Genomic DNA, 12,526 nt, shown 5'->3' on the forward strand with positions numbered 1-12,526 from the left:
CGTCCCTCCCTAGTCCCAAGGGAGGAGGCTCCTTCCCAAGATCGGGGGTCTGTTGTCCGAGGAGGAAGCATGGTTTTAGAGCAGCTGGGGAATGATGGGACTGCTGAGGCTCCAGACCCAGATGAATTTGATCCTGCAAAGGAAGCAGACTAAGGGCCTAGGCCAGCTTTTGCTCCGGGAGACCTGGTCATTTGTGGGGGAGGCAATGTGACCTTGGAGGGTACTACGAGAGAATCTGAACTCAAGCTTCCTCTGCTCTTAGCTAGGGCTGTCCCACAAGACTGACACCAAGCCCTATTCATTCCCATAACGCCCATCCTAATGCAGGGCTCGGGGGGTGCAGGGCTGGGGTTGGTGAGCAGGCTGGGGGGTGCTGTGCTGGTCCAGAGGTAGCTTGGGGGTAGCTGGGCTGGTGGTGGGTAGATGGGGTGCTGGGCTGGGGGGGTGCAGGGGTGGGTGCAGGGGTGGGTGCTGGGCTGATAGGGAAGCCAGCAACAGTGATTGTGGGGCTGGTGTTAGGGCCCCCCCTCACCTTGAGTCTCTGCTACTGTGGGCTGGAGCCTGGGGCAGTGAGGCGGGAGGCAGAGGCTGCTTGCTTGGCAGCTGCCACAGCAGCCCGGGACCAGGAGGAGGCGCTGCAGGGCCAGGGCCCGTCGTGGGAGTGCAGCTGAGACACGGCGGGCGCTCCTGGTGCGAGCACCGTGTGGGTGCCAGGGGCTGGGCAGCCCTGCTCCCCACAGACAGGGGATGGCGCTGCCTTACCCATCTCACTCCTAGGGGGCTTCTCCCAGTTTCAGCCTGCCCCAGCCCATCCCTCTGTGCCCTGGGGCCCCCTCTGATACCTGCCTTGCAACAAGCATCCCCAGCCAGGGCCTGTTCCCGCTGCCTGCCAAGGGGACGGGGCTCTGCAGGCAGGTTTGGATCAAGTCACAAGGCAGGGCCATGCCCCTGCGCAGAGGGATGGTCCCTAGGCCAGAATTAGGGACATATTGCCAAAAGGGCCCAGTGCGCCGCTGACCTGGCCGCGAGAGGAGATGGCCATTTTATCTGCTGGGACACTGCCCTGCTCCACTGTGAGAGACCCCTAGGATGAGGAAGCATGGAAGGAGTGAATTTGGAAATGATTCTGGGGTTGGAAACGGGCTCCTGGGAAGGAAAGGGGCAGAGTGGCAGCTCAGACGTCTCCTCCATCACAGGAAGGGTTGGTCTAACCCTCCTCCCTTCCCCGCTCAACGCCCACGGAGACTAAATTCCAAAGTGCCTGAGCTGAGCTTGCAATTTCTGCCAAACTGGTGGGACAGGACAGGACATGGGGCCTTAACCAATCAGGGGTGTAGCCCCCACCCCTGTGCAGAGTCCAGATCCTCACCTGTTCCTGGTATTGAGGGGGCAGCAGCCCCCAGGATGAGGCCAGAGAGTCACCTGGGTCAGCTCTGCGTGGGGGGTGGAGCGTGCAGGGAACACTTTGATTTTGACAACATGCAGGTTTCAGAGACACCATAAATCCTGGAGCCAGCCCTGCCCAGCTGTTACAAAAGCAAAGCCTGGTCACCTCTAGCTACACAGTGAGAGCTGGAGGCTCTCCAAGCATTTGGTGAAAGGAACTTATGACTTTAAAAGAGGAAGGGAGGGGAATGGGAAGAGGGGAAAACACCTAATGTCCTAAACAGCAGGAGAGAAGGCAGCAGAGGTGGGCAGGAAATGTGGGGATGGGAGCAGAGCCTGAGGGAGATGGGGCATTTGCTGAACGTGGGGGTTAGGGATGGAAAAGGACAATTCGCTGACGAGGCAAACTGAGTGACAGTGAGTCGAGTCAGAGCATCCTGGGCTTCACTGCTGCCACCCTATCTTTCTGCGCCAAATCGAGCTCCGAACCGGATGGGAGGGGTATGCCATGGGGAAGGAGATTTTTGAGGGGATGAGACACTGTTGGTCTCTGACCCTGTCTGGCCATCATCAGCAACCCGCCTACAGCACATTTGTGATTGGTACATCCAACCCCCAAAATATGGGGAATGGGAGTGGGATTTGCTTATTTTCTCTGGGCTTATTTCATAGCATCTGTGAGCTCTGTCTCTCCATGTATGTTTGCTCAGTGCCCATCACCAGGCAGCTCCGACCGGCCCCAGAACCTCTGGGTGCTGCTACATAATATAAACACTATTTCTAAAGGCAAACAGGTAATCCGTGAACCCTCCTGCAGCCCCATTCCCCTCCCAGCAGCCCCTGTTACTATGATTTTTATTGCAGATAGCCTCAGCAATGTGCAGGGTGCTTGACAAGCAAAGAAAGAGTCCCTAGCCCCCATGGGCCCAGTTCGGCCTCTCTTATTCCCGCTGGTTTGTACTGCCAGGGAGGAGTTCCGTTCCAGAGGGCTTTTCACAGAGTAAGGTGCCACACACCCAGTGAGGAACTCCCTGCGGTGTTGAGAGAGGAACAGCAGCAGGAGGCTGGAACAGCAACTAGATATAGGGAGTCACCCCTGGCAGAGCCAGGCCCGTTTGCCCTCAAACGCTAAATAAAGGAGTGAGCAGAGCAGGTGCAAGAGATGAGTCCAGCCTGATCAGCCCGAACAACAGCTCTTGGGATATAACCAAGTAAATCGCCCTGCAGGAGAACCGTTAGGAGCAAGACCGAGGGAAGCCCGAAGGGGGAAAGTCTGGGACAGGGCTGCAGAGAAGTGGACTGTAGCCAGGGAGGGATCGAGTTACAGCATCTGGCAAGAAGCCCCTAGCAGACCATCTCTCTTCTTCAACGTCTCTGCTTTGTTGGCCTGAGCATTTTGCTTTCCCTGTTTTTTTGGGTCTATGCTTGTGTTTTCTAAAAGGACTCTAAAGCCATCCCTGCCCCAAGGACCCCGGAGCTGGGAGCAGCATCAGTAACCTGCCTCCTGAAGAGCTGGCCACGAAGTGAGCTGTGTGGAGGCATAAAGTGCTGCTTAAGAAGCTGAGCCTGTGAATGGTCTGGAGACGGAGAAGAAGCCTTTTATGGTTGCCAGCAAACCTCAAGCGTCTTCTCACCACATCTCCCTCCTCCAGCTCTGCACCTCCCCACAAACAGACACAGCCTGCGTCTCCTGGAATAACGCGTCCAGCAGCAAGGCTGACTGCAGCAGGCCCCCCCTGTGAGGCTTCAGGAGCCAGCTCTGCAGCTGCAGCAACATGAACCTGAAAACTGTCCTCATCCTCTTGGTTCTGGCGCTAGCCACAATTTTCGCTCTGGTTTGTGTGTTGCTGACTAGAGGAGTGAAACCAACCAGCTGTGAGCCGCAGACCCTGAGCACCCTGCAGGGAAAGCACGGTGACCAGAGCCTGGTCTTTGCTGATCTGACGCCAGAAGAAATGGTGCAAGTGGTGACGTATCTTCAGGAAAACCTTGGGGTGCCACTGGTAGATGCCTCTCAAGCAAACCCTTCTGATAACTGCATTTATTACATCGATGTGCAGCTCCCCACCAAGGCAGAGGTGCTGGGGTTCTTGGATCATGGGGACAGGCGACCCCCCCGGCAGGCGCTGGCTGTGGTGTATTTTGGAAACCAACCAGACCCGAATGTCACGGAGTACGTGGTGGGTCCCCTGCCAAAGCCGACGACTCACAGGGATCTCACAGTGCAGAAGTATGGAGGGAAGCTGCCGTACCACCGCAGACCAGTGACTGAGAAGGAATACAAGGCTATTGACCACTTTGTCTACCAGGAGTTCTCCAAAGCACCAAGCTTGCTTAGAGAGTGCTGTGATTATGATGGGACCAATTTTGCCACCCTCACCACGGTTCCTCGGGGGTTTCAGTCAGGAGATCGTGCCACCTGGTTTGTTCTGTTCCAGAATGTGAACGGCAGTGGCTACTATCTGCACCCAGTGGGGCTGGAGGTGCTGGTTAATCACAGCAGCCTGGACATCTCCCAATGGAGGATAAGCCAAGTGTTCTATAATGGCCAGTACTATCAAGACATGGAGCAGCTGGAGAGCGAGTTCACAGAAGGCCACATGAAAAGTGTAAAAGTTAAGAAAGTCCGACCTGATGAGGAATTTGGTTCCATGAGGCCCAGAGTAGTCCCCATGGCACCAGGCCCTTTGCAATATGAGCCTCGTGGGCCCCGCTATAGCATCCAAAACAATCAAGTCATCTTCCAGTCCTGGAGTTTCGCCTTTGGGATGGATGTGAATACAGGACCACGTCTCTTTGACATCAAGTTCAAAGGAGAGAGGATTGTCTATGAGCTGAGTCTCCAAGAAGCCCTTGCTGTCTATGGCTCTAATTGTCCTGGAGGGATGGTGACCAGATACATGGATGGGAGCTTTGGCATCGGCAGGTTTGCTTGTGAGCTGGTCAGAGGTGTTGATTGCCCCTACACAGCCACCTATGTGGATAGACACTATCTAGTAGAATCAGAGACCCCTAAAGTTAATAAAAACTCCTTATGTATTTTCGAGCAGGATGCTTCAGTCCCGCTGAGGCGCCATTACTCCAACTTGCAGTCCCTGTACTATGGGGGTCTGGCTAAATACGCTCTTGTTCTTAGAGCCATTTCAACGCTCATAAACTATGACTACGTTTGGGACTTCATATTCTACCAGAATGGAGCTCTTGAAGTAAAAATCCACGCCACCGGATATATCAGCTCCTCCTTTTACTATGGCACAGGCACTGACTATGGCAGTCAGGTTGGGGAACACACCCTGGGGACAATACACAGCCATCTCATCAGTTATAAAGTGGACTTGGATGTTGGAGGTAGGTCTCTTTGCATGTGCGCTCGCGCGCGCTCTCGCTCACTCTCTCTCTCTCATGCCTGTGCATTGTGAAGGACACCCAGCACTGCAGGGTAATCTTTGTAGAACCACATTCTGGGAAGAGCGGCCCAAGGTGGCGCAAAGGGGGCTTCTGAGTTCTGGGCTTGGCCAGGTCCTGCCCATCCCCCAGTGTAAATTAGAACCTAGTTTAAGGCAGATTCCCACAGCCCAGAACAACTGCAACTCAAAGGGATCAGGCAGCCGTCTCTTTTCCCACCCCTGGCTCACTCTGCCAGGAGTGGAGGGCGTAGGAGTAGTCCTTACACTAGCCCTGGGTTGCTCTGGGATCTGCCCTGTGCTGAAATGGTGTCAAGAAGCTGGAATGCAGCAAGAATTGGGGCCTCTGGATATAAGCTCTGCATTCTATAGTTTGTACTTCAGGGAGCTGGCAAGGGCTCCTCCCCATAAAGCGAGCTGGAGATCAGTGTAACTAAGTGGCACAGAAACTCACCAGAGCAGCAGATAAAGTGGAGAAGCCAGATTAAATTAGAAAACCTTCTGGATCAACTTCCATAGGAAAAACATAAAACTTTGGCAGGTTTAGGAATTGAGGACACAAACTTTGCTGACTGCGTGCCATAGATCTTGGATGCAACCACCTCCCTGAGGGGAGGAGAAAGGATTCAGCATTGAACATGGAAGAGTATAACTTAACTGCTTGTGGGAATAAGAGACTCGGACAGATTCACTCCAATCCACCTGTGGGGGCATGCATTAATTCTGCACAGGTAAGAGGCCACTGTATGTAACAGACCTACTGAGCCCCAAAGGGGATGCTTGCAGGAATCAAACCCAGCTATTAGAGTAGGATATAGCATGGAAAACAGATTACTCTTGCTGGTGACTTTCTGCATAAACAGCGTCGCATGACGAAATACCGACCATACTTAGCCACATGCCAGTAAAGCGTCCAATTAACCACTAAGTGGTGATTCTCAGCATCCCGATAGGTGTGAGCCTAAGTAGTGGAGCATCCGCAGAACAAGTCCCAGGGGCATTCTCAGCACACAGGGGACAGCCGCTACAAGGAGTGTCAGACACACGGGACAGCTGGCAAGAAGCTGAAGCTTCAGTTCTGTCCTGACTGCCATGGCATGACCTGGGGCAGGAAGGGTTCAACAGCAAATACCCCTGTGTCATGTGACTCCTGTGAATGCTTTAACACCCATGGAAGAGTTAACTTGTGAAAAGGCAGCGGCTGTTGGAAGCTTCTAGGAACAGTTTCTCCCTCTGGGCATTATCAGCCAGCAAGTGTCTTCTGATGATACGATGCTTCTAACTTGGGTTGCATTGGCTGAAAGCACTTGGTGTCCTCCTGGAGAGCGGCGGGGCAGAGCTCTAGCTCCTGGCTATATTCCACTCCTAATTTTCTGTCTCCCTTCTGGACTTTTAAACTCTCTTGAGCCAAGCGCAAGGTATTTTACAACTAAAATTAAACATTAATCCTCTCAACAAAGATGGCTGGGCCTCGCCCCTAATCCACCCATGAAATGTCATGAGTCCCATGGGACCAGCACCTCTTGGAAGACTGGACGATAAACTCTTGAAGGTTGCACAATTAGAGGATTGGAGGGTGAACTGTAACACCTTGCCACCCTCGAGGAGTTAGATGGCTGAACGATCTAAATATCGACTGGTGATACCTATGAAAAAATATGTGCCTATTAAAGGACTACCTCTATACTCATGTCACAGACAGAGGGTGGCAGATACATCGTTTAATGGTGGAGCTGCCTGAAGAGACATCATAGATATATAGCAGGTGATTTTGAAACACAGTCACTGTGTAGTAAGCCCTGTGCGATAAATCTCAGGTCCCCATGCTAGCTCTAAGTGTTGAGAGAGGAGAACACCCTTTTTCCCAGGAGTTGTAGGGGGGAATGACCTTCCCCACATGGCTGAAGAATGGAAAGCAGTGGAGCAAGGAGGAGTTTCCAAGAGGACGCAAGTAGTTCGGGTGCACAACAGGGTGGGCTGGGGATCCTCACCCTGATGAGTCGATCCAGGAGAGAACTCTAGAATTTTTCATGTCCCAACATGCTAAGTGAGTAGGAAGTTCCTTGTTCTGCAGTATTGTCAGCTGCTCCTTTGGAGTGGGTGGTGTTTCCTCTATGCAATAGATTGGTTCTGTTCAAGATCTTTCACACAGTTCTTCTTCACTCCTGAGTGATCTGCAGGGCCTGCGTCTGTAGCTTGCAGTTTAGAATGAGCCAAGGCCTGATTCTTACAGCCTATGGGGAAGCCCAGGAGGCCAAAGGTGAAATTTCTCAGAGGTTTTCTCTTTGCTTTGTAGGAACCAAGAATTCTCTGGTGGCTCATGACATGACATTCGATACCATGCAGGCTCCTTGGAGTCCAGAGCACCAGATACAGAGGCCACGGCTCACCAAGACAGTCCTGGACACAGAGGACAAGGCCGTGTTCCCACTTCACTCCAAGATCCCCAGATACATCCACTTTGCCACCAACCATAAAAATAAGTGGGGTAACCAGCGTGGCTACAGGATCCAGATAGTCAGCTTTGCTGGTGACCCTCTGCCAGAAGCCAGTTCCATGGAGCGGTCCATCAGCTGGGGGAGGTAGGTGTTTACATTTAGAAATTAAGCAATTCCTGCTTGTGCTTAGAGAATTGCCATCCCTCTCTGGGTTGGTGAGATGCTGGGACCAGTGGCTGCAAAACCGGGGCTGTGGGGAGCAGCCCCCAATGGTGCAGCAATGGGCCTGCAGCCTCCTGCTTCAGGGCCTGAGCCAAGCACTGCTTGCCTGGCAGTAAGGGGAACCAGTTATTCCACAAGTCCCGCTATGAGGTTTCTTGCACCTTCCTCTGAAGCATCTGGTGCTGGCTGCTTTCAGAAATGGGACACTGGATTGGATGGACTCTCCAGTCTGACGCCAAGATAAAGGAGGGTATTCAGTGCTGGCCCGTTTCCATCCAGCCTTACTTGGGCGCAACAGGAATGCTGTGGTCTGATTGATATACCAGCTGGGCCTCTGACTCCGGCTCTCCCACCCTGTCCTGCTGGGGTCACACGGGAGTCACTCTGGGGCAGCAGGGATACGAGACCCCGAGAGATGTATCCAAAGCAGAAAGTGACTTGGTGCAAGTTCTGCCGACGGTGTTTCCCTCTCTGCCATTGCTCAGCCTCTGGACGGGGCAAGCCCCACACAAGGAGGGAATACGGCTACAGGGAAACGATAAAATCCCTGCGCTGAAATAGCATCCAGGGCTGGGACAAAGTGGAGGGAAAGAGGCCAGGAGTACGGAGGCGCTCGCTCCCCCTGCCCAGCTGCTGGAGCCTGGGGAGCTGTGAGTGAAGATAAAAATAGACTTTAAAAGGATCCAGGCACAGCTCCCATGATCACCGGGGGCTCAGCCCCAGAGATGGAGGCCCCTGTCTGGGGGTGGGGGGGCTCACTGTGGGCTCAGCCCCAGAGATGGAGGCCCCTGTCTGGGGGTGGGGGGACTCACCATGGGCTCAATCCCAGAGATGGAGGCCCCCGTCTTGGGGGTGGGGGTTCACCGTGGGCTCAGCCCCAGAGATGGAGGCCCCCATCTGAGGGGGGCCTCACTGTGGGCTCAGCCCTAGAGATGGAGGTCCCTGTATGGGGGGGGGGGGGCTCACCGTGGGCTCAGACCCAGAGATGGAGGCCCCCGGTCTAGGGGGGACTCACCGTGGGCTCAGCCCCAGAGATACTCCAGGCTATTTTGCTATTTTGCTGATGACACAAATCCCAAAGTATTTCGAACCCCAATTTCCTTTCCCCTGTGCCATGGCTCTTTGCTAACTTTGTCCTTGCTCTGTTTGGAAATGGAAATCAACGGGCCATGCCATAGCCCTGGGCAGTGGGGCTGGGGCTACCTGCCCTACAGGGGAAAGGTTAAACAATTAAAATAAATATTCTTGGCCTTTAAAATACAAGAGAAAAGTGGCAGAATTGCTTCTCTTCATAGTCGTTCATTGACTAGAAGCTGGTGCCAGACAAAATTCAAGTTAGAAATTAGGCCTCAGTTTTCTGTAGTGCGGGTGATTAATCATTAGAATAAATTCCCAGGGTAAGTGTTGGTTCTCTGTCTCATGATGTCTTCTGAAGTTCTGGGGCTCAATGCAAGAGTAACACGGTGAAATGTAATAGGCTACCTACCATATACAGGAGGGATATGATAGATCTTATGGTCCCTTCTGGCCTTAAGTGCTGTGAATCTTGATTGTTGTATGCAGTATCGCTGTAGCTGTATTAGGGAGACAAGGTGGGTGAGGTCCAATAAAAGATATTATGCCCCCCCCCCACATCTTTATGTGAATCTAGGCTGTTATTTAACACCTACATGTCGAGTCTTGTCATCTTGAGCAGTGTCCCTTTAACTTCAGTGTGATGCCCACTGGGAGGCAGCAATCTGGGGCTCACAAGGTCCATGTAGCCAGAGCTCTAGGGTAATCTCTCCAGTGCTTGCTGTCATGCCCCAGACTGTACCCCTCCACCACACAGCCTGTGCCAGATCCTGTCCTTCGTTACTCCTCTGTCTGACCGTGTGGTGCTGATGGTTTCATGGCCCTTCCATTTCACATCCTCTCCCCTAGTATTCCTGCCACTCGTCAGCAAGTGTGGGGTGGGTCCTCTCCCGGCCTGGGGTGCTCTCCACTGACGGATGCCATGCAAGTGGGACCACTACACTGCTGATTTGCAGAGAGGGTGTCTCACTAACACTCCGCCCAGACAAACACACAGGGCCCTTTACAAGCACTGTCTTAATTGTCACACACCCGTGGAGGCAGGGACCATTATTGCCATTCTTTCGCTGGGGAAACAGGGACAGAGAGGAAAAGTAACTCGCCCAGGCTCATTCAGCACGGAAGAGAATCCAGGAGTCCAGGCTCCCAGCACGGATGTCATCGCTCAGTCTGCATGGGGAGAGCAAATCAATCTCTTCTCTCTGTTCATTAGATACAAACTTGCTGTCACCAAACGGAAAGAGAAGGAGCCAACCAGCACCAGCATCTACAACCAGAACGACCCCTGGACGCCCACTGTGGCCTTCGCTGACTTCATAGACAATGAGACCATCGTAAACGAGGTGTGCGGGGTTCTCCTTCCACTGGGGGCTGCAGCACCTTCCAGGGGAGTGTGCAGGACAGACAGACAGACATACACACACAGCAAGCAGATGGGGAGCCCAGTCCACGGGTGGGCAGACACAGTGCTGGCTAGAGCAGTTCATGTCACAGCCATCAGGGTATTCCCTCATTCCCTGTGTGTGTTGAAGTCTCTGCTGGACCAATGGTCGTTGCTCAGTGGTGTTTACAGAGGGTCTGCCCCAAGTGTGTTCTCCTAACTAGCAGTTCTCCTGAAATAGCCCAGTGATGCGTCTCTTCCTCTTCCAGGACCTGGTTGCCTGGATTTCTGTTGGTTTCCTGCATGTCCCGCACACGGAGGATATTCCTAACACGGTGACTGTGGGGAACGGGGTCGGCTTTTTCCTGAGACCCTACAACTATTTCGATGAAGACCCCTCTGTTCACTCACCTGACGGCATCTATTTCAGAAGTGACCAGGACCCCAGCAAGTGTGAAGTTAACCATGTTGCCTGCCTGTCAAAGACTGCCTCGTGCTCACCAGCCCTCCCCTCATTCACCTACAACGGTTTCCAGAACCAGACAGGTCCCTGAGCCGCTGACTGCAGGGCCTTGCCAGTGTGCTGGTGATCTACTGTTCCTTGGGCTATGTGCTCAGGCTTCCATCGGAAGCAGCAGTCACCTCTGGCTCACTCACACCCATAGATCTGTAGATGGTTTATATGTAGCTGAATAGTCAAACTGCTTACAAAAACGTCAGTGAAAGAGGATGCTCTCTCTCTCTGATCAAACATAATTGCCTTACTCTGCTGCTGGACTGACATCAATAAAAATGCACAAGTCCTAGACAAAGCACTGAGAACAGACAAGGAGAAATCTTGCACTACCCAGAGCTAGACCAGATGAGACCCCTGCAGCATGTCTTATTTAGCTTCACTTTTTTTCTGTGATTCCCTGTTCGCTGTGTACATTTAGGGCTGGATTTTCAAAGGAGCTCAGCTCCCATTTAGGCACTTAAATAGACCAGTCAGAAGTTTCCTAGGTGGGAGCTGAATTCCTCTGACAATCTGGCCCTTCAAGTGGAGTTCTGCAAAGTGATTCTATCTAGATGGCAGCGTGGGATTTCTCAGCATGCAGGTGACTGAGGCTGCTGCATATCCTGTATAATGCAGCCCACAGAATTGTGCAGGGCAGCACGTGGCTGGCCTCATCCCTAAGGCCACAGGGATTGAGATGGAGCGTTGCATGCTGGAATCTCTTGCACCTCTGTATTAAAGAGGAGAGGTGGCTGCAGTCTACTCCATTGAATGCCAAGTAGGTGAAGCAGTCAGGTTCCTGACATGTTGCCAACAGGGCCCTCAATTGGGCAAAGTTTGAAATACCTCATGTCTAATTAAAGTTTTCCCAGGTCCCTTTTGATTCTACAGATACCTAGTGACCCGCTGCAGAGCTGCAGTTTATCTAAGAGTGTATATAAGAAAGTTAGACACAGAAGCTGGTTCTAGAGACTAGACATGGTCTGACGTAGCCGCAAGCAAAACATTCACTTGTAAGCATCTGTCATCTTCTCACAGGCCTACCACGGAGCTCAGGGTGGATGTGCATTCAAGACCAAATTTTATTTCCTGTAACATTTCTATATTGCTACAAGCTCTGTATCTTCATTGGCTTAGATGTATGTCAAAATATTACAGATGTCAGTACATTCACCTATATTCAATAGTTAGACATATGTCCACATTACAAAACACAGGAAAAGATATGCTATTAATACTGAACCTAACAAAAGGTCAGTTACAGCAGTGTCCTTCAGAAAAGGTTTTAAAAAGTGCTAATGGCTTTAGAAATGTCCTGCTTTTGTCTCCCATTTTGTGGTGTTGTAAGGCACTGGCTCTCACTGGCTTTCCAGACTACTGTACCCCATTCAGGAGTCTGATTTGTCCTATGTACCCTAAGTTTCACCTCATTTAAAAACTACCTGCTTACAAAATCAGACATAAAAATACAAGTGTCACAGCGCACAATTACTGAAAAATGGCTGACTTTATCATTTTTACCCTATAATTATAAAACAGATCAACTGAAATTAAAATATTGTACTTAGACATTTCAGTGTATAGTATACAGAGCAGTATAAACAAGTCATGGGCTGATGAAATTTGAGTTTGTACTGACTTTGCTAGTGCTCGTTATGTAGCCTGTTGTAAAATTAGGCAAATCTCTAGATGAGTTGATGTGCCCCCTGGAAGACCTGTGCGTATCCCCAGGAGTGCGTGTACCCCTGGCTGAGAACCACTGCTGTAAGGGAGCAAAGGCACCTTTGGGTGGAAGTGTGGTCCAGCGTGCCGGACGCTGGGTGGGAGGCAGAAGGTATGGGTTCTGTTCCCAACTCTGCTTATGACTCAGTGTGGGTAACCTGGGAGGTGTCACTTGACCTCCTGGTGCCATGGTTTTCTCTGCTGTAAAAGGGGCATGAATCGATAATGCTGACCCTGTATTGTAAAATGTTTTGAGCTCAATGGATGAAGGTGATGAGTGTTCCCACTGGAAGAAGGCAGGACTGAAACAGACCCGGCAGGATTTTTGCAGAGACCCAACAGGAGGGTGTAGGACAGCGATGACTTACTGTGTCCTGGGAAAGGAAGGGGCAGGAGGGAGGAA

The 12,526-nt window shown here is 51.9% G+C and overlaps 1 protein-coding gene across 1 annotated transcript; it reads left to right on the forward strand.

Moving 5' to 3' along the window:
* Positions 1-2,618: 2,618 nt before the first annotated feature.
* LOC311513632 (amine oxidase [copper-containing] 3-like) lies at positions 2,619-12,023 on the forward strand. Its single transcript, XM_084615594.1, has 4 exons — positions 2,619-4,734; positions 7,087-7,372; positions 9,738-9,867; positions 10,175-12,023. Exons 1-4 carry the CDS (start codon positions 3,162-3,164, stop codon positions 10,457-10,459), a joined length of 2,274 nt encoding a protein of 757 aa, XP_084471720.1. The 5' UTR covers positions 2,619-3,161; the 3' UTR covers positions 10,460-12,023.
* Positions 12,024-12,526: the final 503 nt, after the last annotated feature.

The sequence above is a fragment of the Lepidochelys olivacea genome (assembly GCF_965140295.1).
Source record: "Lepidochelys olivacea isolate rLepOli2 genome assembly, chromosome: 27".
NCBI classification, from domain to species: Eukaryota; Metazoa; Chordata; order Testudines; family Cheloniidae; genus Lepidochelys; species Lepidochelys olivacea.